A 26,016-nucleotide genomic window follows, 5' to 3' on the forward strand; every position below is an offset into this window, starting at 1 on the left:
ATGTGTAGTGATATCAGGAAGCAATGCAATTGCATCCCCTGTCCGTGATCACATTATGATTTAATTGCCTAAATGGATAACTTTCTATCTAAATATGATTAGGTTCTATTCATAGTAGTAGACTTGTTTTTTGAAATATCAGATGTTCAGCTGGGGCAGTAACTGATCTATAGTGGTACTTCAGGATATGCATATTGCAAGATGTGCAATAAGCCAGCTGCATTGAAGACGATTGTAAAGTAGAATGGTATGTAGAAAAGTTCATTTTTCAAATGTAACTTAAATTTCTTATCTCTTTTGGTAAATGGTATGTTTATATATTTTTTAAAAAGCACTTCCAAAAAAGTGTGTACATTTGTGGGTTTTGGTAAATTTGATATTTTAGGCATGTAAGTAGTCCTATTGATGTCATAGTTAGCGTTCACAGGGTTGTCCCTATTAATCTTAAACATTTGTAGAAAGCTGTAACTGTCGCACATTTAGATGAGACCCCAATGTATTCATTTAAATGTACAAATTTGGATAATTAGATTCTTCCCCCCCATATTTTGTTTACAATATCAGACCAACTGTGTAAATGTCTAGCTTCTTTAAAACTTCTGCTTAGACCTTTTGCCCACATCCTCTTTTGTTCCTCAGTAAACAACCAGACTTTCACTTTCTTCAGCCAATAAAATATTTGATTCTTTGACACAAGACACCCAGTTCCTCTGTGCATTAGCCTGTCTGTCTCTGTGCTAGTTGCAACTTCCACTCTGCTTGGAGTCAAGGAGGTCATTTCTTGTCCAGATCTAATGACCTGAGTCACAAGTTAGTAAGTAAGGCACCATTAGGCTTGGATGATATTATATTTTGATAGCTCTATTTGTGAAATTTTCCCTCATGAACTAGGTTAATCTTGAGTCTGTCAGCTGCCTTATCCATTGACTGCCCCTCCTCCAACTATTTGTTCAGAAAAAGCTGTATGTTGTAATGTCTTGAGTGTCATAACAGTATGAGTATTAACTGCTATTAAAGAGCAGTAAAAATGCTTTAATAACTAAACTGATAACTGTGCAACGGATACCATTTGCATCAGAGTTCAAACTTCCCCTATTAAGCCTGTCCAGTCTAGATCCTGTATGTATGGAAAGATTTCCAAATATCTTCAGCATTGCTTCTCTCTACTTCAGAATCTGATCTCCCTGAACTATTATGTCCATTTCAGTTATTGTAAAGGCACTTCTGATCAGAGTGAGTCACCTGGATTAGTGGTGTCTCTGGAATACAGATGGCATCACTGCAGTGGAAGGGTCCCTCATGAGTTCCTACGCTTCCCTAGATTGTGTTACTGTAAAAGATAAGGAGGTCGGTATTATAACAGCCATATTAGCTTTCTTCAACATCATTTTTTGTAGTTTAATGCTATTAGCCATAATGGTTGCTATATTATATGGAGGGAGCTCACTTTCTCCCGAATCAAGGATTGACATGAGACTGACCAGAAGGACAGGCCCAGCAAGAGGACTTGAAGTACTTGCAAACTTGACAAGGTCTTCATATGGAAGATGGCTGGGTGATACCGGGCAAGTTGCACTTGCATGCAAGCTAGACTTTCATATTGTTCTTAACATATGTTTTCTCTAGTGCTTTTGTTGTGAATAACTAATACTTTGCTTTATGAATGCTGGCTGATCACTGGTTAACCTTCTCACTGCCCCTGAGAGAACAGAACAGGTGCTGAACTAAAGTCAGAGTAGCTAAAGTGATCATAGTGAATTGCAGGAGGAATTGCAGCTAAATCCTGTTAGAAGCCTGAGATTTAAATGGGGTGCCCTCAAGAAAGCCACAAAGAGGTTAAAGATGTAGTTTTCCTGGGCACTACAACAATGAGTAACTTTTACTTTCTATAGTCATTACTTTTATTCTGTTTTTTTTTCTGCGGCATGCTACTGCAGCATTGAACTTCATCTTAATCCAGCAGTCTCTGCTGAAATTTTTAAAATAACATTTATACAAATTATTTTTTAAACCCATTGTTTCTACTTAAATTTTGGGTCTAAATTGCCCAGCACAATGTGTAGCAAGTGTATTATGAATTCTGACCAAAGAAAATACAAAAATTCTTCAGTTGCATTTTGCACTGAATTTATTTTTTAAAGGAATAAGTCTCCTCACTGCACTGAAGAGAAACTGGACTTCAATTGTTCCAAAAGTGTTCTTGATTCTAAAACTTTATTTTTAAATCCACAGCTGTCTAAGGAATGAAATAAAAATAACTATGTAGGACCTACAGAAGTTTATGCTGCTCTGTTTCAGAGCCAGCAAGATGTAGCCCAAGTTAACAGACTTTCCGTTTTAGGAGCTGGGTATCAATAGTTCACAAAAGCAGCAAGTAAAAGGCCTGTTAATTTCAAACTCCATTAGAAATGGGGTGGGGTGAGAGAGAGAGAGACTCTTGTCAAACGAGCAAACTTAATATGGAAAACAGTTTACATCTTCTAGAAAGGTATTTAAGTGAAGAGTTGAAAAATGATGTCCCTTTAAATAACAATACAATGCATTACAAAAACTACAAGGGGAAAAAACCTACTGTCTTGCTGCTATTTAAAGATAAAGATCTGTTTCGTGCCATTCATTTTTATTTGAGTCTTGTGTTGGGCAGTGGCTTGGTACAAACAGCTAAATGTTCTTATATTGTAACAGAATTTGCTGTTTTATTGATCAAAATAAACTCTACAAATCAGCTAATGGAGAGACTGAAGCTTCTTTATAAAATGAAGAGTAGTTACGAACAATCCACCATCAATAGGCTTGTTGATTGACTAAGCCAAATAATGAGCTGGCAGTACACTGAATGAAAACTGTGAAAGTTCTTGCTCTTGCTGCTGATGGAAATCTGACAGCTGTCTTAAAGTATTTTATACCCCTTGCCTTCCCTGAGTGGGCTTCCCCATTCTTCCAAAACAAGTCCCAGTGATCCCTGCCAGTTTTCCCCCCGTTCTAACTCACCTGCTACCACATATGGACTATTCTTCATCTGAGGACTGGAAGGGACTTCCTTCTGAGTTATCAATACTGTTCTTCAAATTAGCTGGCATGTTTTGGTATAGAATAATGCTAGTCTCATAGACTCACACTGGGTAAAGGGGGAAAAGGACCCTTGCCATCATTCTTCTAGCCTGGAGCAGGGATCAGAATCTGGCCTCAACTCTGAAACAGGGGTATTGGTTTGTCCCTGAGCCAGCCAGTTAATAATTTTTTTTAACTTGGTGTTTTATGGACAGTCTTCTGTTGTACAAGAACCTATGTGTCACTTTTGGTAATAAGGACACCTCTTTAAAATCCTTTGCCTCTTGAAAGACTGCAAAATCTCTCAACTCACATGACAAGTTTTAATAAGTGCACCAAGTGCAAATAAGTTCTCTCACTTTATAGTGTAACAGTTGCCCAACAAAAACAGGGAGGACAATGCTCAGCCTTCCTCAGGGCAAGCTGAACTTTCCAGCTCTTCTCACTTTTAAAACTTTTGGGTGTGTTTTTGTTAATGTTCTTAACTTTATATTTTTATACTGCATACAAATCTCAAGATTGTCTCCACCCTTTTTGTCCATTTTGCTGAATATTTTTTTTCCAAACTATGTGAAAATAAAGCAGATAAGGCATCTGGGAGAATAGTGGAAGGAATACTTGTCGTGAGGTAGTTGGACTGTATGCAATTAGCATGACAGTTGGGAGAGCAAAGACATATTCCTTTCAATCATGTATTTCCTCTTCATTGACTTCCTATGTTGTGAAAAACGTCTTTCTATTAAGGATAGATGGGACTAGGCTCTCTTTTGGAGTCTGTAAATAATGTTCCTTAATTGACCGAGGGTGGCTTGCTGTTTAAATTATGGAAGGCTCAGTTGTGAACATCCTAAAATTCAGTATTTGTCTTGTTGTTGTTGGTTTCTTTTTTTATAATTAAAAACTCTCAGATCCAGTGTGTCTCATGTACTAGTGCAGTATGCAGCCGAAGCTCAACAAAGACCTTTTAAATATGAGACAGGAATGGAAAGAAGTTGTTGAAACACTCTAGCAGTGCATAACACTCCTGTTCACTGTTGAATACATGAATTCCCATTACCAGAATACATGAATACATGATTCCCATTACCAGAAAACTTATGTCTTATACTCCTTTAATAAAAAGGAAGAAAAACATTTGGCACTTTTTTAACAGAGCTTATGAGGATAACTTGCAGTTAACTGTGGGTCCTTGAGAAATCAATTTTTAAAAACAAAACAAAAAACCCCCCAGAGGATTGAACCAGCCAAATTCAATCCTATCAATATCTCTGCCCACAGACAACTCCCCCACCCCTTTGGAATTTAAAAAAGAGAGAGAAGACTTTTTTCCCAGCAAAAACATGCGGCTGGACGGTTGCCATTCATTGTCTCTTATTTTAAGTATCCTATTCAATCAAGGTATTGTCAGGGACTGACTGCCAGTTAAATTAAATTATGGCATTGTCTGTGAGAACAACAGTTGAAAGAAATGATAGAAAGCTGTCAGCTAAGGTAAATCTGTTCATAGGCTGTTTTTCATTATAGTGTTACAGTAATAATGTCTAGTGAGTTGAAAGGTGGTTTCTATCCTAAACTCAATCTTCAGTCAGTAATAACTTCAGCTAAAACATTCCTTTTGTGCTGAAAACTCCATGCTAGGTCTCAGTTTATGTACTAATTATGTGAGTCATAATGACTTGAGAGGCCAGGGGCTGGAGCAGGTCAAGAATGAGGAACAATTTGTATTACAAGAACATATCTGCCCAATCAGGATCAGGGCCCCACTATGCTAGATGCTGTGCACACAGACAGGTAGACTCAGTCCTTCCCTCAAAGAGCTTGCAATCTAATTAGTATTTCCCTTACTGGCTAAAGCTTGAGGGCCTGATCCCCACTTCCATCAATGGGGTTATGTTTTTGTGTCTCTCTCTTTCGAGGCCCAGTCCAATACCCACTAAGGTGGGATGCGAGGAAAAGAATGTCATGGTGTAAACAAGTGGCCTCCTATCAGGCACCCCCTCAGGACAGCCATAATCTCAGTTGCCCTCTTGGGTAACCTGAAGGACTCCACTTCAGGCTCTTACTTACCAGGAGAGGCATTGTTTATAGTCTTACAAAAATCCCGAAACATAGTCCATATCTATCACCTCCGTACATACAGTTCTTGTTCTCACCGTACCTCATTGTCCTCTGTCACAGGCTCCTTATCTGTCTTCCTCCATCCCTCTTCCAGGACAGTCATCCCAGCCCTTTCTTCTTGGGTGCAACTCTGCTGTTCCTAGAGGGAACTCCCATAGCCTCTCTGCTGGGAGCATTCTTGCCAGAGGAGCATCGCTCATTCTCACAGTCCCCTCACTGTTCCTCAGGGTCCAGCTCTCCAGCAAAGGGACATCATCTGGTAAGCTCCTCCGCTACTCTTCTCCCTTCCTTCAACCCTCTCTGGCCCTTGCCTTTGGCTTAGAGTCAACAGGCATCTCCCTCTGCTAATGCTCTAGCCCTGGATCGCTGGCTTGGAGATGCCAGCCAGCAAACCTCTCTTTCTGCTCTCCTGCCTTCAGCCTTCTCCTAGGATCCACTTTCTGTCTCCAGCAGCTCTCCTCTCCTTCCCTTCTCCTGACTGAATACTTATAGCCCCCCAGGTGCCACCCTGCCCTCTTAATTGGCCCAGCTGGGAGCACCTGGACTGGAACAGGCGCTCTGAGCCCAGTTTCATTTAGTGGGCCAGCTACCCTGTTATACATGGCTAGAACTGACAGGTAATGAAGAATTCTCTGTAAGTTTTAATAGTTACAACTAAAATCCAGGGTTCGAACAATTCTTATTCCACCCAGTAGAGGGCAGTAGTTAACATTGATATCCCTTTCTACTGTAATGAACTGGCTACTGTGGGATATCATCAGTCTGCAGTCTTATGCATCTTCTCTTGACATGTTTGTTTTCTTAAATTGAAAAATAAAATTGCTGTTCCGAGAAGTGCTAAAGTCCTGTGACATTTCAAATCTCTACCTTTTAAAAGAAGATTTTCTATACATGCGTTTTGTTTAACACCTGAGTACTAGATCAGTTGTCCTATTTTTACATCTTATTTTCCCTTACACTGAAGATTTTTTTCATTGTCACTGTGTGACCCATTTCTGCATTTATCTTTGAGATTGAGAATCTACTGCATGACTTACTATTTTCTTCTGCAGAAGAAAGTAGTGACAGAAATTTAGTCACTAGTTTATGGTATCCCATCTTAACAGAGAAAATATTCCATATAGCTAAGATATCTCAGTCCTTACCTAATAGAACCTTAAAAATCAGCACTTTATTAAGTCACTGTTTGAAAGAGTAATTATTTTATGTATAGGAGCAGAGATTAAAATACTACTCTATCCCTCCCTGCACAGTTTTGTCCACTGTGTTGGTTCCCTTTCAGATTAAATAATCTGCAGCAGAGAGGAGTCCTTTGTAGAATATTAGTGACTGGAACGCTGAATTTGTTGTGCCATGATAGTGACAGCAGGTCAGTTGTAATGCCGAACTGTGACTTAGGAGAAGCCAGCAGCTTGTGGTCAGGCTGTTAATTTAAATCTATATAATTGGTGTACTCATAATTCTGCTTTTGATGGTAAAAATGAAATAGTGTGGATTGTAGAAAAACCTTGCTTCTGTTGAAGTTTTAACACATGGAATATCATGGGAGAGTTTAGCAACGTGCTGTAAAAGAAAAGACTGAATTAAAATCGGTATGTGTATCAGGAAATAAAAGAATAATTATTTCTTCAACCGTATTCTTGATTTATAAAACCTTTAAATTTAATTTTTAGTACAACTCATTTCAGTCACTGCTTACCAAGGCAAAATAAATTAATCATTCAGAATGGTTTCAGAGTTTAGGTTTTGATTTCTTTTATCCCCATATCTGTACTCTGAAAACTTTCACACAGGGGAAGCTGTCCATAGCAGTGGAAGAGGCTTAAGGATGCTCAGTGAATAGGGTTCTATTAATTGTTTCAGCTGAGGCAAAAAATAAGATCATGGTGCAATTTTATTACCAGACAAGTTTCCATTGGGCCAATGTAGAAAATATTTGAAAGCCCTTTTGAGTATCTGATCTGTAAAGAACATTTGTCGTGCCTCTAATGGTCACGATATGACCACGTGGTCACGTGGTCAGAATTTTAAAGTTACTGGGAATGTTGGAAACAGTGTTAATTGAAATGTACATTGTTCCCACTCTATTAAATATATACTCTGTTGCCGCTGATATTTTTTTCCCCTTTACTACATCACCTCTTTCCCCTCAGTTTTTAATAGGTAGCTCTACAGAAAAGAGAGCGCTTTTAGTTTCTCATCAAACACTTTTGATTACACTTTTTCCAGCTGTTGCTGCAGTATACATGAGTGTGCTTCTCTAAGTTTGCTTTTTAAAGAAAAAATCTTGACAAGAATGTCTTGCCATATTTGTTGGTGCAGACCAAAGAGCATCACTGTTGCACTGTACTGGCAACGAGTAGATAAATCCTTTTTCTTCCCTGCTTTGGCAGGAAAGTTAGTGCTCTAGGTACTGCTCCTAGAATATATCAGTATTCTCCTGTCACTTGTTTCTTTGCCAGAGTTCTGAATTGAATTCCTATTTAAGCAACACTAGAAGTGATAATAGTGAGGATTTTTGAAGACAAACCATCCATTAAGACAAACATACCATTGAAATCCTGTTGATTTCATTATGGAATGCTGTTAATAGAGGAACTTTAAACTCCAGGATGGATGTAAGTTTATGCTTCTGGAAATTGCAATGTAATTTCCTTTATTGCATTTATTTTGTTCACAGGTTGTTGCAGTATGACCTTGCACTAACCCTTTGGGAAGAAGCAAGACTTCACCACACGTTACCCATGTGCATTCTTTTCTTGAAGTTTGATCCTCGTCCAGTTTCAAAAAATGCATACAGGTAATCATAATTATGATTAAAACAAAAATGCTTTTCTTTACAACCTTAGTCTGATACTTTTACTTTAACCCTGGGCAATAATGCCTAGTCTCCAATCAGAGTCAAGTGCTTCAAATTGTGCTGGTATAATGCCAACACTCCATGACGTTGTTTACATTTCTCTTAAGTGAAAAAAGTCAATCCGCTCTGAGCTGCGTTCAGTGCAATTTCCATAGCCAATAGTACGCAAGGGAGTGATTAGCTATGCCAGTGGATCCAGGTACCCATTCACAGCTGGTTGGACTGGAGGTGATGAAGCAAGACTCCAACCAACAACTTGTAGGGTTTTAGCTGAGCATCTAAACCACACAGCCACCATGCCTACTAGCATTGTATTACTATTATTTTATTTATGCGTAATATGTTGGTTCCACTTGACACTACCTGTTGCATATTGCTCCTGGAAGCACAAGAACGTATATGGATTTGTTTACTGTCTGTAGAGTCAAATATTGGACAAATAATTTTAGGCTTTTATTAATTTGTGTCTGCCCTTTTTATGTTGAAAAGAAAATGACTATAGCTTTGTTGCTACAAAGCAATTGAGAACTAAAAACTTAATTGTCCATCCGGTGCTCTTGCATACATCTGAATTTTTAAAAGCAAAAAGGATTGTCAGAAATCGCAGGACTTGTATTGAATTAATATATCCAATCAATGTAGGCTGTTTTTTCTATCCATGTTGATAGCAAAAGGCAGATGTGTCCATTTGATAATACCTCTAGGGCAATTCCCCAGGCCTATGTTGTAATCATGCTTATTTGGAATGTTATATGACAAGTGAACTTTATGCCACAATCTATATTTAAAGTAATATTTCTTATTTGCTTGCTATGAAAGAGTTACACCAAGTTTGGAACTATTGATTGCTGGCAGGAAAATAACTGGCTATCAGTGTCAAAATAGGGAAAAACTTTTGGTCCATTATGGCCCAAATTCTGCTGAGTTACCTAATTTTACTGAAATATTTTTCTCTTGCATTGCCTGACACCTTTGACTAAACTGCCACAGATCATCCTTCCATTTCAGTGACATCTGTCAGCCAGAGTACTCAGTATAATGTAGGGATTTCCAGTATGTTTAATTTTTATATAAATGTGCAGTAAATAATTTTAGGTTCAAAATATACAAGATCTTGATGTGATGCTACACCCCATATTCTTCATAGAAATATTGTTATGAATATGGCATAACTAAGATACCTTACATGACCCATCTTGCATAAAATATATAATTGGAAAGGTTATGATTTGCTGAATGTGATTATCCAATTTGTATTCATGCATCATTTCTGTATCTGAAATTAGGAATATTGACTATATAACAATTACAACTGTGTGTGTACTTGGGAGAACGCCCACCAGACAGTAGGCAGTCAGCCTGGGTGAGCCATTTAAGAAGGACAATAGAACTTTGAAGATACTAATCTCCCACCTTCCTGAGAAGCTTCCTGGGATGTTGCTTTGACCCTGTAGGGTCATCTGATAATGTCACCTGGTACAGAGTACCACTTTGAATGCTTCTGATATTTTTTCCACTGGAGAAAAGGATTCCCGCCTTATGTAAAGCCTACTGAAGGCTGGGAAGTGAGTCAATCAGGGTTCTTCTCCATTGCCTCCCCGCCCAAGAAGGAAGACTGCTGAAAGCACTTGAAGAGACAAAGGAACTAAGCTGGGGAAAGGCAAGGGCTGAGTCCAGGCTGAGACAGTGGTCTAGTCTGTAAAGAGAAATAACTGGCACTCTAAACTTCAGAAACTGTTACCTGTGAAAAAACATTTAGGGTGAGAAATTACATTTTGTAACTTGTTTCTTTCGTGAATTAAGCATAGGTTGTGTGTGTTTTTATTTGCTCAGTAATCTGCTTTGTTCTGTTTGCTATCCCTTATAACCACTTTAAAAACTACAAAAGGTAAATTTTAACTTATTTCTTTATTTTTAAGACCCAGTTTGTGCAATTCATATCTGGGGTGGGGGCAAAAAGCTGTGCATATCACGTTGAGGGAAGGGGCAATTTTTATGAGCTTATGCTGTACAGATCTCTCTATACAGTAGAAGACCATATAATTTTGGGTTTACACCCCAAAGGAGGTGTTCACGTGAGTGCTGGTTAAAGTCCTGAGCTGAATCCTCCCACACAGAGCTGATTTCAGTCTGTCTGCAGCTGAGTGTGGCCTTACCTGTGTTTGTGCTAGAGAAGGCTTGAGGGCCTGGCACAGCAAGGACAGTGTGAGGAAGCCCACCAGTGGAACAGGCGGGCAGGGTCAGTAGAACCCCAGCACATCAGGTGGCATCCCAGACAGGGGAGTCCAACCCATCACGCTTGGCTCAGTTGTGTGGTTTGTTTTGTTTTTTGTTTTTGTTTTTTTTTACACAAAATGTACTTTTAATCCATTTAATTTTGTTTAGTGAGGAAAAGGATGAAATACTTTTTTTTGTCACCAAACTTTAATGTTCATTGGCACCTTTAAATAAAAACTCTGCAAAATTTTGTTTCTAAATATTGATCAACAATAATACTCAGCTCTCATGGTACTTTTTATCCCTAGATCTCAGATTTACAAAAAACAGCAAAAAACAGTCATTATCCCCATTTAACAGGGACAAGTCACTTCATCTCATGCCTTGGTTTCCTCTAGGTCAGTGCTACTCAAAGTGGTGGTCTGCGGACCTGTGCCGGTCCACAATTCATCGGCTGCCGGTCTGCATGCACATTGGGGGGAAAAAAATTGCCAGTCCCCCACATCAGATAGCTTGAGAAGCACTGCTCTAGGTCGCACCCTATAAGTGTCAAAACTGGGAATAACTTCCTGATTCTCTGTATGTTGTCCTAGTCACTAGGCCCAGGTTGCCTCCATAACACCCTTTTTGGAGCCAGCCAGAAGGGGAGCACAAAATATTTTTTGTGGTTTGCAACTTTTTTAGTTTCAGAGAGATAGGATTTGTAGCTACTAGGTCTGTCAATTAATCACAGTTAACTCACATGATTAAAAAAAATTAATCACCATTTTAAAAAATCATGATTAATCGCACTGTTAAACAATAGAATACCAATTGAAATTTATTAAATATTTTTGGACGTTCTTCTACATTTTCAAATATATTGATTTCAGTTACAACACTGAATACAAAGTGTACACTGCTCACTTTATATTACTTTTGATTACAAATATTTACACTGTTAAAATGACAAAAGAAATAGTGACAGGTTTCAGAGGAACAGCCGTGTTAGTCTGTATTCGCAAAAAGAAAAGGAGTACTTGTGGCACCTTAGAGACTAACCAATTTATTTGAGCATGAGCTTTCGTGAGCTACAGCTCACTTCATCAGATATCAGAAATAGTATATCAATTCCTTGTACAAGTACTGTAGTGCAATCTTTGTTGTGCAGTTTACAAATGTAGATTTTTTTGTTGTTGTATAAGTGCACTTAAAAATAAAACAATGTAAAACTTTAGAGCCTACAAGTCCACTCAGTCCTACTTCTTGTTCAGCCAATCGCTAAGAGAAACAAGTTTGTTTACATTTACGGGAGATAATGCTGCCCGCTTCTTATTTACGTCACCTGAAAGTGAGAACAGGCTTTTGCATGGCGCTTTTGTAGCCGGCATTTCAAGGTATTTACATGCCAGATATGAAGAGGCATATGAATATTTAGCATGCTTCAACCACCATTCCAGAGGACATGCTTCCGTGCTGATGATGCTTGTTTTAAATTTGTGACTGAACTTCTTGGAGGAGAACAGTATGTCTCCTGGTCCCTGGTTTTACCCACATTCTGCCATATATTTTGTGTTACGGTGATCTCAGATGACGACCCAGCACATGTTGTTCATTTTAAGAACACTTTCACTGCAGATTTGACAAAACACAAAGAAGATTCCGATATCAGATTTCTAAAGATAGCTACAACACTCGACCCAAGGTTTAAGAATCTGAAGTGCCTCCCAAAATCTGAGGGACGAAGTGTGGAGCATGCTTTCGGAAGTCTTAAAAGAGCAACACTCTCATGCAGAAACTACAGAACCCGAACCACCAAAAAAAGAAAATCAACTTTCTGTTGGTGGCATCTGACTCAAGTGATGAAAATTAATATGTGGCGGTCCACACTGCTTTGGATCATTATCGAGCAGAATCCGTCGTCATCATGGACGCATGTCCTCTGGAATGGTGGTAGAAGCATGAAGGGATGTATGAATTTTTAGTGCATCTGGCTTGTAAATGTCTTGCGACGCCAACTACAACAATGCCATGCAAACTCCTGTTCTCGCTTTCAGGTGACACTGTAAACAAGAAGCGGGCAGCATTATCTCCTGCAAATGTAAACAAACTTGTTTGGCTGAGCGATTAGCTGAACAAGAAGTAGGACTGAGTGGACTTGTAGGCCTTAAAGTTTTATATTGTTGGTGAATACAATTTTTTTTGTATATAATTCTACATTTGTAAGTTTAACGTTCATGATAAAGAGATTGCACTTCAGCATTTGTATTGGGTGAACTGAAATACTATTTCATTTGTTTTTTACAGTGCAAATATTTGTTATAAAAATAAATATAAAGTGAGCATTGTACACTTTGTAGTCTGTATTATAATTGAAATCAATGTAATTGAAAATGTAGAAAACATCCAAAAATATTTAAATAAATGGTATTCTATTATTGTTTAACAACACGATTAATTGCGTGATTAATTTTTTAAATTGCTTGACAGCTCTAGTAGCTACTACACTGAAAATGTGCTTTCTCTTCAATTTATTATCAGGATCAAATTCTTAGCTAGCTAAAAGGCACTCTGGAATTTGTCCATTTTTGTTCAGGCAGTAGAAGCAATGTCCAAAGATCAGACATGATGAGGCATCATACTCGTATTTTAATGGCACTGCCTGCCTTTGTGTATTAATAGAGGACTTCTTTCTCTAGGCCTGCTTATCTGGCACCTTTTCCGAGCGCTAAATATTTTCTAAAAGCAATTTAAAGGAAAGCAAACTTTTTTTAAACTCAAATAGCAAAATAAGACCACATAAGCAAGCCAGGTCAGACTTGAGTTTTGATCTTAACTTGCTGTATTGTGTCTACTGCAAACGTTAAATGTAAAAATACTTTTCTCCTCCTGCAGTAACTTTGGGTAAATGCTTGGTCTAAAATCACTACTTCAGCTGTCCTCACCTTCCGTCTACTCTTGTTTTTTATTGCTTGGGTATCCAAATTCTGAAAAAGATCCCTGAGAACTTGTCAAGATTATTCCAGGAGGTCCATATGATTTTTGTTTAGATGCTTCTCATTAAGACACCTTTGGAAACCACATTGTAGATACATTCAAAAAGTGTACTATACCTGAATGTTTTGGTTGGTCTTAACATCACTTCAAATGCCAAATCTGAACCCATGAAAATTGGGGTTTGTAATACAACACCGTCTCAAATTTTAGATTTGGTTCTAGAGTGCTACAATAAGTAACAATAATCTTATCTATTCTAGAACGTGTGGGTATTTTTCTGTTTGGAGCACTTACAAAAATACTTACAATGGAAATTTTAGCACTTTACTTTTGTTTTCAGCATGTCCAAGAACTGTGTGAAATGGATCTCTTCCATGGGTCCTACCAGTGGATTACACTATATTGCATGTCAAATGACTAAAACTTTCACTTATCTCAAATACACATTAGTGCTTTCCATGTTTAAAAATGCTAGTTAAAAAGGATATTCTTTCTGTTCTCTGAAAAAGTGTATTGTCAAGATTTTCTTGTGATGTACTAACACGTTGGGAATGTGTCACTGTCACAGGCCCAGCTAAGCTCACCATGTTGTTTGGACCCATATGCTGGGTCCATGTACATTAAGCTTCCCTGGACCTGAGTAAGCTCCAGCACTGCCTCTTTCTTTGGCCTCTGGGCTCACTTCCTGGGCAGAGATTTTGTCTGGCCGCACTTCTTGGAAGTACCACCTTTGGGTCCAGCTGCCCTAGTCCACCAAATCAGTGCTGAACCACATCCTCCTCAGAGCTCCACCCTAGTGGGTACTCGAGTTCTGTTTAGCCCGGTGGGATCACTCAATAGTTGAAACCAATAAGACAGACTTTACAGAGAGGTCTAAATTAATCACTCTTTATTTTAGACAGCACAACAGATACACATGCAAAGTAAAAAATACCCAGATGCCATTTTGTTTCCTCACCACTCTATAGCATTCCTTGGGAATTTGATCAGTGTCTTTCCAGGGTTCTAGGTCTCCTCTCCTGGACTTCATTCCTCTCTCTTGTTTTGGTCAGTGAGAGTGTTACTCAGAGAAGACCTAGTTCTTTTATAACCTCAACCCCTTGTCAGGTGATCTGTTGCTTGACTACCAGCCCACCTCGGAGAAAGGGTTTCCCTGGATGGTAGCCAGGTCTTTGTCCGTGGGTGCTTCCATTTCAATGGAAGGTCATCAAGGTTTAATGACTGTCTATGGCTAGCCGTCTACTAGGTGACACCTGTTTCAGTTCGATGAGGAGGCTACAGAGCCGATGTGAAGGCACAAACAAAACGGTTAGACTCAAAATGGCTTTTACAAAAATCTGATACAGTTGCATGCAAACAGATACTAATCTGTCAGTCACCGTCATAACTGACATTAACAATCTTTTCCCTTTTTATCTTCTTTGGACACTTTCTTTATCTAGTTTAATAGATGTACTGTGTCTGGTTTAATCAAAATAGGCTGAGGAGACCTGTTGGGTTGGCCTGTTCATTTTCCCCCATAACCAGTGCAGTTCATATTCTCAAGCAATAAACACATTTCCCGCTTAGGTGCCAACTCTCTAGGTGCTCCAGGGCTGGAGCACTCGGGGGGGTGGGGGGGTGGGGAGAGTGGATGGTCAGTTCCCACCAGCCAGAGCTGTTTTCGGCTTCCCCCGATCAGCTGTTTGGCAGCTCAGGGAGGAGTTGGTGGACAGTGCAGAACAGCGATGGCTGGTGAGCAGGGGTCCTTGGGAAGAAGCAGAGCGGGGGGGGGGAAGAGGCGGAGCCAGGGCAAGGCCTTGGGGGAGGGGTGGAGCATCCCTGGGAAAAATAAAAGTAAGCGCCTACGCATTCACCACTACCATTCTAGTAACTTCATTTATGGAGTTGTTCGTCTGACAGCTTTCATTTTTACTAAATTAAACACACAGCCTAATGTGGATTTTTGTCACGCTCTATTGGACCTCTGTCCTGTTGCACCTCAGAACTTGGTGATTTGCCCTTTATTTGTACCGTTTGTCTACAGTCTTTTTATATCCAAGCTACTTTATGTTCTTTTAGTGTAAGTGTGAAGCACTGTATCATATGCTAGGGAATGGCTACCTGGACTATAATAAAAAGTGGCGTGCTGGCATCACATCTTACCTAACTACACGAGTCATGTCTTATGAATAAATATTACAGGTTTCAGGCTTCAAAGCTATAATCACATAATCTTTTTTATTATGGAATTATATCACAGGAAATTGCTTTAATGAAATGATTTGTCATGTTTTCATCTCTCTGCTGCAACATTAAAATGTTACATAATCTTAACACAGTTGAAATATTGAGTTATTTTTAGGATTTATATAATTTGGTCATAAGGGTCATTCAAATTGCTCCTTTTTTGTATGATTACTGTGTTACAGGAGACAAAATGAACGTTTTAATTTTAGCAGCATTCTGTAGTGTTTGAATTAAACTTTTAGTTTCTATTATAAATATTGTGGGTTTTTTTAATTTTATTGGTAAGTCTTAAGAGTTTTCATTTTAAATTGCATTTCAATTCAACAAACCGTAGTTTTATGTCTTGAATTTTTGAAGCTAGCTGGAGCTTCAGGAAACCACTGCTTCCAATTTTTAGTTTTGAAAGCGCGCTCTCTCTCTCTACACACACACACACACTCACTCACTCACTCACTCACTCTTTTATGAATGTATATAAGATTGTTCATTTACATCTAAGCAAGATGACAAAAATTCTAAGCTAAGATTATAGAATAGAAATATCCAGAAGAGAATAAACTATGCAACACTAAAGTCAAAGGATTATCATGGCAATTAAGTGGCATTCAAAGAGGAAAATACATATACTTTGCGCTTTTCATCAGGGATTTCTAAGCTCTCTGTAAATAACTGTCATGCCCTGATTAAGGACATCACTGTAGCATTAACTTACAATTTCTCTGCGCTTCCTAGCTTGTCTCCATTTTAATCTTTTCATGTAGCATTTTAACACACAACTTGACTAGCAACTCATGTTTGGGATTTAAAATGTTATGAGGTCTTGTTATGAGGAAACTTGTTACAGATAATGTCAGTAAATTTTTACGCAGAACAAACAAGTGAGATCTTATTGAGGTTTATTTTGAAACCAATTCTGTTTCATATATTGTGAAGTGTCTTTGAAAATGGAACTAGATCAGGGGTGGGCAAACTTTTTGGCCCAAGGGCCACATCTGGGTATGAAAAATGTGTGGTGGGCCAAGAAGGCTCACAAAATTGGGGGTTGGGTGCGGGAGGAGGTGAGGGCTCTGGCTGGGGGTGCGGGCTCTTTAGTGGGTCCAGAAGTGAGGAGTTCAGTTGTGGGAAGGGGCTCCAGGGTGGGGACGGGACGTGAGGGCTCTGGTCAGGGATATGGGCTCTGGGGTGGGGCTGGGGATGAGGGTTTGGGGTGCAGGAGGGTGTTCTGGGCTGGGACCAAGGGGTTCGGGAGGCAGGTGGTTGGGGTGTGGGAAGGGGCCGGGGTGCAGGTTCTAGGCAGTGCTTACCTCAAGCAGCTCCCAGAAGCAGCAGCATGTCCCCACTCCAGCTCCTACACGGAGGCACAGCCAGGCTACTCAGCACGCTGCCCTGACCCCAAGTGCTGCCCCTGCAGCTCTCATTGGCTGTGGTTCCCGGCCAGTGGGAGCTGTGCGTGCAGCATTTGGGGTGGGTGCAGCATGCAGAGCCCCTTGGCTGCCCCTATGTGTAGGAGCCGCAGGGGGGACATGCCACTGCTTCCAGGAGCCGGGCAAGCCCCGACCCAGCTTCCTGACTGGAGTGCCAGAGCGGGACAAGTCCCAGACCCTGCTCCCCGGTGGGACCTTGAGGGCCGGCTTAAAATGTCTGGGGGCCGCATCTGTCCCTTCAGTCCATAGTTTGCCCACCCCGGGCCATACTCTTCTTCTTACCAAAGGCTTGAGTTTCAGCAGAATATGTTGTTCGTACCACCACAGTGGGAGCCTTACGTGACTCTAACAAATAACTCATCATTCCATCTTCCCTATAGTGCCATTTACTTAGAATTACAGACTGCTAGTTGCACATGTCTTCGCCTTGTAGGGCGTTCCTAAATCTGTTCTAGATTTTCAGGAAAATTCTTTTCAGAATACCACTTTTTGGTAGTGCTCAATACATTTTTAAAACTAAAATGAAATTTTAAATTGTCCATTGACTTTTTTTTAATGAAGGGAAACCAAGATGGTAACTGCAGGACATGTGCCCCCCTCTCCCTCTCCCTCTGCCTCTGTGTGTCCATTTCAAGATACCACAGGTTCCTATAGTTCTGCTTATGGGACTAAAAAATGCTAAAATAAGCACAGTAAATAAGATTTTGAACCAAAAGCAAATACTCTGAACCTACACAGTACCAATAAGCTGCCAAAAGAATATTTCTGTTTTGGTGGGGGGAGGGAGAACCAGGAATAATTTCGGTTTTCTAGGTCTGAGAGAAATGAGCTAATGTTATTGGCAAACCAAATGGTAATTGATATTAAAGCTAAAACACTGAACATAAAACTGACTTAGATAAATGGTTTACAAACATTAGTAATCCATTGTACTGTATTCCAGTGAATTAATTGCTTTCAGAATAAAGGACTCTTGTGGATCACTGAAATTACTTTATAATGAACAAATACATTACAAATAATTGGTTTAAAAAGCAACTTGTCTCTGAGATCACCCTTAAAATACTTAAGAATTTGCTGCTCCTTGACTGTCTTTTCACACTAAACTTATTGGGCCTTTGTATCCCCCGTTCTTTGCTTTGGCATGAAGAAGGCAGTTATTTGCAGTCATTTAGTGTTGTAAGCTTGTGTGGGCATTTTTGGTAGGTGGGTAAGAACATTGTGAAGTAATGCTTAAACAGTTAGGGCTTTCTGTGAAGAAGGGACTATTCATTTTTAGTAAGCAATGACAATTTATTTTTAAGACTCTCCTATCCCACATTATGTATGTACATGGGAAGTTTTTTATACATTGATTTTTCTGCTTAACAAAACCAGTTCTACTGCCAAGATGATACTTTGTTTTATCTGTAGCAGAAAAAAAATCCTATTGGATAGGTAAGGTCCTACCAAATTCAGGGTCCATTTTGATCAATTTCACGGTCAGAGGATTTTAAAAATTGTAAATTCATTATTTCACCTATATGAATCTGAAATTTCCTGGTGTTGTAATTGTAAGGATACTGACCCAAAAAGAAGTTTAGGGTGGGGATGTTTGCAAGGTTATTGTAGAGGGGGGTTCAATGAACTGCTACCCTTACTTCTGCACAGCTGCTGGTGGCGGTACTGCCTTCAGAGCTGGGCTCCTGGTCAGCAGCTGCCACTCTCCAGCTGCCCAGCTCTGAAGGCAGTACCATCGCCAGCAGCAGCGCAGAAGTAAGGATGGCATGGTATGGTATTGCCTCCCTTAGTTCTGTGCTGTTGCTGGCAGGGCATTGCCTTCAGAGCTGGGCACCCAGCCAACAGCTGTCACTCTCTGGCTGCCCAGCTCTGAAGGCAGCGCAGAAGTAAGGGTGGCAATAATGCGACCTCCCCTAAAATAAGCTTCTGACCCACCCCCACCACCCGCAACTCCCTTTTGGGTCAGGACCCCCAATTTGAGAAACACTAGTGTCCCCCATGAAATCTGTATAGTATAGGGTAAAAGCACACAAAAGACCAGATTTCATAGAGGGGGAGACAAGATTTCAGGTCTGTGACGCATTTTTCATGGTCATGAATTTGGTAGGGGCCCTATGGATCGGGAAGAGCTCGACAGTGCTAAAGTGAAGCTAATCTGCGTACTTGCACTTCTATAGGAAGTTTGGATAATCTTAATAGCCTAATTCTCAATATAGACATGGAGTAATTTTATTGCCAACTCCAGTTTTTATTCTTGAGGCTTGTTTAGTTTGTGTAGTTACTTGTTGCGTTAAGACAATAGGTTGAGCTTTCAATGCTGACTGCCAAAGATTTTAAACAATCGCAAATGTTGGCTTTTTGTCAGAAAAGATATGGGTGCACAGACACAGAAGCACAAACTTTCATTTTGTTTCCAGAGCTTCACCGTTAGCATGGGGATGAAATGGCAGTATGGGATGATCCAGTGGGTATTGGAATGCTTTGTACATGAGTGTATTGGTTTAATAATTGAGAGAAGTCATGTTTTAAAGGTTAAAAAAGCCAGAGTACTTGTTCTGGATTCCTCTGAGGCAATCTAACCATATTGACTTTTCATATCCTACCTGCTTTGTGTTCACACCCTGCCTGACATAAAATTATGTAGTCTCTTAATTTGGCTGGTTTGTGTTCCCACAAGGCTTAAAAAATTTATTTTTAAAATGCCCTTACTGCACATGTTTCTTACATGTCCAGCCATATTTTAAATGCACATGAGCTTGCCTGTTAAGTCTCCAAGCACCAATTATAACTACATAAATCCTAAAACAGAAGACAGTGCACATAGCTAGAAAAAAAATCTTATCTTTATATCTTCACTAGGCCTGAGTAAAACCCAGCATGGTTTAATACAATATTTGTTTGACTTTCTAAACTTGTATAATTTAGATTTAGGCGGTATGTCAAGAGCTGTAACACATTTTGCGAAGCACAACACAGCAGTCTGAGAGCTCTGAGTGAGAAAAGCTTATTACCAAATATAAACAGAGAATTTCATCTGACAGTGTTTTTCAATTACATATTGTATTTCTTAACCTCCTACTAGCCTTTGATTATGGAGCCTCCATGGGCCTCCTGCATTTTGTTTGCTGCAGTGGCCAAATCTCAGTAAGGATTAAAATGTTTCTCTGTACTGTTCTTAGGAAGCTCAAACTCTGCCCTCTTGTAACATTTCCTGGCTAGGTTGACCAGATGACAAGAACAAAATATCAGGACACGTGGGGGGGCAGCCACAGGCTCGCTCCTGGTTTTTTGCCGCCCCAAAAAGCTGGAGTGCCGCTGAAGCAAAATTTCGGGACAAATGGCGTCCTGACCGTACATCAGTTGGGACGCAGGACAAACAACTAAATATCGGGACAGTCCCAATTATATCGGGATGTCTGGTCACCCTATTCCTGGCTGGTATGAAACAAGGCTATGCTCTTTCCCTTTCACTTCCCCTTATCTACGAAAGATTAGCACATACCAGTGAAGTAAGACTCAGACAAATGATCTTGATGCTCAGTTTTCACTGTCGGGATGGGTCTAAGACGGAATGACCATCCCTTCTATGCCCTGAATATTTAAAAGTGAATGGAAGACAAAGAGGCTATTTCCTTCTTCATTCTATATTTAAATAAATTTTATATACAATAATATATTACAAACTACATTATAAGGACGTAATTAAGGTTGCAAAGTCAAGCTCTCTGAAGTTAAGACGTGCTGGAATTAAGGTTGCCTGGGTAACCTTAATTTGACTCCCTTTGCATTATGTACAGTCTTTAGTTACATGACCATATACTATTTCTTTTGTCCACAGGACACCTGCCTCATTCAGTGCACAGGGTGGACTTGCTCTGGGGTTGAATCAGAGTTGCACCATAATGGAGGCATTGTCTGTAAGACCTCTGCCTCATTTGTTGCAGAAGTTGGAAGGTGTATAGTTAATGAGGCAGGGGACTTCAGACAAATAAATAATAATTTCTTGGTTATACAGTTGAATGCTGTCTGGAAAACTGGATTCTATCCCTGTTTCTTTCAAAGTTTTCTTATGTGATGCTAGGCAAGCCTCTTTAAACAGACTTTTCTCAGGTGATCACTAGTTGTGTGTGCCTCATTTTTGGGGTGTCCAGCTAGATTCCTTGGGGTATGATTTGCAGAAATGCTGAGCGCTCACAACGGCGGCTGAAGTCATTGGGATCTGTTCTTGAATACATAAAGTGCAGTATAATGCTAAGTACTCTGAAAAATCAGGTCCTGGTTTTCTCAAATTTGGTACCCAAAGTTAGTGGAAACTTTTGACGTTAATCTTTCTGTGCCTCAACTCCCAATCTGTAAAACTGGGATAATACTACTCCTTAACCTCAGACAAATGCTGTGAAGATTAGTTAACTAATCTTTATGAAGCACTCAGATAAGTGCTGTAGAATAGTCCATGAGTAAATTAATAATTCTTTCTTCAGAGCAGGGTTTGAATAGTGTACAGTAAATCGGGAATGGGACAACACTTTGAACAATGAGGATACAATAGTTACTCTGAGTGAGCACCATCTATCGTGAGTCCTGAATGAGGGACGGATACTGTGGGTAAAAAATAGTACACGTATCATAATACACGTGCACATATTCAGCATTATTGCTGTATTCAGCCTTCAGCATTAATGTGTTTTTAAATTCTCTGCTCCAGAGCTTGCTTCCAAGGAGAGGAAAGGCTAAACTTTCCTACTCCAAAAGAGAACTGGGTTTTATTTTGCCTTATTTTCAGTTGTGCCTCTGATTGATTTTCTGGAAGACTTACCTCCTGCTCAATGGCAGGAACTCTTGGCTTGCAAGTTTACTCAGTATGGTAGCATGCAGTGGACCATAGGAGCCTTGGCTTACATTGTATCCTCCACTACCACGGTCTCTAAGGCCTGGTCTACAGTACGCGCTTATTTCGGAATTAGCCGAGTTACCTTGAAATAAAACTGGTTCCGTCCACACAACCAAATGAGTTTTTTCGATTTAAAGGGCTCTTTAAAGGGCTCCGATTTCTGTACTCCATGCAAGTGGAGTAGCGCTAAAATCGAGATCACGGTTCTGGGTTACAGGTACTGTGGATGCAATTCGATGATATTGACCTCCGGGAGCTATCCCAGAATGCTCCCTTGTGACCACTCTGGACAACACTCTGAACTCCGATGCACTAGCCAGGCAGTAAAGGCCCCGGGAACTTTTGAATTTCCTGTTTGGTAACCATCAGCACAGGTGACTATGCAGAGTCCACCATCTCAAGAGACCATGCAGTCCCGGATTTGCAGACGAGCTCCAGCATGGTCCGAACGGGAGGTACTGGGTCTCATTGCATATTGGGGTGACGAATCTGTTATGGCAGAACTATGTTCCAAAAAAAAGAACGCAAATACGTACGCTAAAGTCTACAGGGTCGTGATGGAAAGAGGGCTACTCCAGGGACACAGAACAGTGTCGTACAAAAATCAAGGAGCTCAGGCAAGCGTACCAAAAAGCCAGGGAGGCAAACGGGCGCTCTTCGAGACACCACTGACTTCCTGAGGAAACTACAATCCATCGGTGATCTTCCAGAAAACACCATCCTGGCCACTATGGATGTAGAAGCCCTGTACACCAACATTCCACACAAAGATGGACTACAAGCTATCAGGAACAGTATCCCTGATAATGTCATGGCTAATCTGGTGGCTGACCTTTGTGACTTTGTCCTCACCCACAACCATTTCAGATTTGGAGACAACTTATACCTTCAAGTCAGCGGCACTGCTATGGGAACCCGCGTGGCCCCACAGTATGCTAACATTTTTATGGCTGACTTAGAACAACGCTTCCTCAGCTCTCAATCCCTAACACCCCTACTCTACTTGTGCTACATTGATGACATCATCATCTGGACCCATGGAAAAGAAGCCCTTGAGGAATTCCACCATGATTTTAACAGTTTCCATCCCACCATCAACCTCAGCCTAGACCAATCCACACAAGCAGTCCATTTCCTGGACGCTACTGTACTAATAAGCGATGGTCACATAAACACCACCCTATACCGGAAACCTACTAACCACTATACTTACCTACATGCTTCCAGCTTCCATCCAGGACACACCACACAATCCATTGTCCACAGCCAAGCTATAAGAGACAACCATTTGCTCCAACCCCTCAGACAGACAAACACCTACAAGATCTCTATCAAGCATTCTTAAAACTACAATACCCACCTGCTAAAGTGAAAAAACAGATTGACAGAGCCAGAAGAGTATCCAGAAGTCACCTACTACAGGACAGGCCCAACAAAGAAAATAACAGAACGCCACTAGCCGTCACCTTCAGCCCCCAACTAAAACCTCTCCAGCGCATCATCAAAGATTTACAACCTATTCTGAAAAATGATCCCTCACTCTCACAGATCTTGGGAGACAGACCAGTCCTCGCTTACAGACCGCCTCCCAACCTGAAGCAAATACTCTCCAGCAACCACACAACAAAAACACTAACCCAGGAACTTATCCTTGCAACAAAGCCCGATGCCAACTCTGTCCACATATTTATTCAAGTGACACCATCATAGGACCTAATCACATTAGCCATGCCATCACGGGCTCATTCACCTGCACATCTCCCAATGTGATATATGCCATCATGTGCCAGCAATGCCCCTCTGCGATGTACATTGGTCAAACCGGACAGTCTCTATGCAAAAGAATAAATGGACACAAATCTGACATCAGGAATCATAACATTCAAAAACCGGTAGGAGAACACTTCAACCTCTCTGACCACTCAGTAAAAGATGTAAGGGTGGCAATTTTGCAACAGAAAAGCTTCAAAAACAGACTCCAACAAGAAACTGCTGAGCTTGAATTAATATGCAAACTAGATACCATTAACTTGGGTTTGAATAGAGACTGAGAGTGGCTGGGTCATTACACACTTTGAATCTATTTCCACATGTTAGTTGACAAGAAGGTGTGAGGATACTTATCTAAATGGGCCATCTTGATTATCACTACAAAAGTTTTTTTTTTCCTGCTGATAATAGCACATCTTAACTAATTAGCCTCTCTCACAGTTTGTATGGCAACTTCCAACTTACCTGTATGTGTATATATATTTCTTCTTACTATGTGTTCCATTCTATGCATCCGATGAAATGGGCTGTAGCCCACAAAAGCTTATGCTCTAATACATTTGTTAGTCTCTAAGGTGCCACAAGTACTCCTGTTCTTTTTGCGGATACAGACTAACACAGCTGCTACTCTGAAGCCCCATATATGCCGCTTCTACTGTGAGCTGCATGCAATTATGGGGGGTGACGACACCACTACCCCACTACTGTCTGTGGACACCTGCAAGGGGGGAGTAGCACGGAGCGAGGAGGATGAGTTTTTGGAGGACAAAGAGGTGGAAGTGGAGGAGGAGGACAGTACACAGGCGGCAAGTGGGGAATCTGTTTTCCCCCCTAGCCAGGAACTGTTCTTAACGCTGGAGTCAATAGCCTTCCCCTACTCCCAAAGCATGCTCCTGGACCATGACCTTGGAGAAGGCACTTCTGGTGAGTGAGAGCTTGATCGGAGCCATGGGGTGGGGGGAAACCCAGCTGGCTGGGCTGTTCGCGTTTAGTTTAAAGGGCCCATTGCTGCTGAGAGCCTCATCGGAGCCCTGCGGTGGGTGGGTGTGTATGGGCAGGGGAGAGTGTTGTGTGAAGTGATCATCCCAGACAGCCCGCAGACTGCCTGCAAGCTGAATTCTGTTGCCTGGCCACTGCCTGCAAGCTGAATTCTGTTGCCTGGCCGCATGTGATGGCTTACTCACACCAAAGTGGCAGGCACTTAAGTATAAGAGGCAAAATGAGACCTTGTACAGAAAGAACATGTGCTGTGTACTATGAATTGCCTGTTTCACTGAGAAAGTGTCCCCTTTGTTCTCTAAAATGTATCTTTTAAAATACTGCCCTCCCTTTTTCTCCTCCTGCAGCAGGCGCAAACGTTTCAATGCGGCCCCTATCTACTCCGTCCCAGAGGCTGGTCCAGATTAGAAGGCGGAAAAAACGAACTCGGGACGACATGTTTGCCAAGCTCATGCAGTCCTCCCTCACTGATAGGGCCCAGTTGAATGCGTGGAGGTAAACAATTGTGGAGTCATGTAAAGCGTTACATGAATACAAAGAGAGGAGGGACGTGTGCGATGAGAGCAGGCATAATGCTATGGTCAAGCTCATGGGGGAGCAAACTGACATGCTCCGCTGTATGGTGGCTCTAATGGGGGAAAGGCAGCAAGACCACAGACTGCCGCTGCAGTCCCTGAATAACTGCCGTCCCTCCTCCCCAAGTTCCATAGCCTCCTCACCCAGATGCCCAAGAACACTGGGTGGGGGAAGGCTACAGGGACCCACACAGTCAACCCCAGAAGATTGTACAAGCAACAGAAAGCTGGCATATCCTAAGTTTTGATTTGGTTTCTGGATTTGTCCTTCCCTCCTCCTCCTCCACCCCCCTAACCCAATACTACCCCTCCCCCGTCTAGCTTCTGATTTCTCTCAATGTTTTGATAATAAAGAATGATTTTTGAACAATTGTGACTTTATTTCCTTTTCTCATATATATATATATAGGGGGCGGGTAACTTTTAAGAGAAACGAACAGAACTCTCACACCATACCCTGGCGAGTCATGAAACTGGCTTTCAAAGCTTCTCTGATGTGCAGCGCTCCCTGCTGCACTCTCTTCTAATCGCCCTGTTGTCTGGCTGTGCAAAACTGGCCGCAAGGCGAGTTGCCTCAACCTCCCACCCCGCCATAAACGTCTCCCCCTTACTCTCACAGGTATTGTGGAGTACACAATAAGCAGCAATCACAATTGGAATATTGGTTGTGCTGAGATCTAACCGCACATTCTAACCAGCGCACTTTCAAACGTCCAGATGCACATTCTACCACCATTCTGCACTTGCTCAGTCTGTAGGTGAAATGCTCCTTGCTGCTGTCCAGGGTACCTGTGTACGGCTTCATGAGCCATGGCATTAAGGGGTTGGCTGGGTCCCCGAGGATAACTATAGGCATTTTAACATCCCCAACAGTAATTTTCTAGTCTGGGAAGTAAATTCCTTCCT

General features: G+C 41.0%; 1 protein-coding gene and 1 long non-coding RNA gene across 5 annotated transcripts in view; both read left to right on the forward strand.

Annotated features, from left to right (window-relative positions):
• The window catches only part of TANGO2 (transport and golgi organization 2 homolog), a 98,938-nt gene that overhangs the window by 13,924 nt on the left and 58,998 nt on the right, over window positions 1-26,016 (forward strand). For 2 of the 4 annotated variants that reach the window (XM_048822083.2, XM_075119980.1), the window contains exon 2: window positions 7,850-7,969. In XM_048822083.2, the coding sequence (XP_048678040.1) occupies window positions 7,850-7,969 (120 nt within the window). Of the gene's footprint in view, window positions 1-5,250; window positions 5,429-7,849; window positions 7,970-26,016 lie in introns of those variants that run through there. The other 2 variants (XM_048822085.2, XM_048822084.2) reach the window with 2 other exon arrangements.
• LOC142069346 (uncharacterized) lies at window positions 23,176-25,480 on the forward strand. Its single transcript, XR_012665138.1, has 2 exons — window positions 23,176-24,460; window positions 24,883-25,480. It is a non-coding gene; the product is annotated as an uncharacterized LOC142069346 (long non-coding RNA).

The sequence above is a fragment of the Caretta caretta genome, chromosome 15 (assembly GCF_965140235.1).
Source record: "Caretta caretta isolate rCarCar2 chromosome 15, rCarCar1.hap1, whole genome shotgun sequence".
Taxonomy (NCBI): domain Eukaryota; kingdom Metazoa; phylum Chordata; order Testudines; family Cheloniidae; genus Caretta; species Caretta caretta.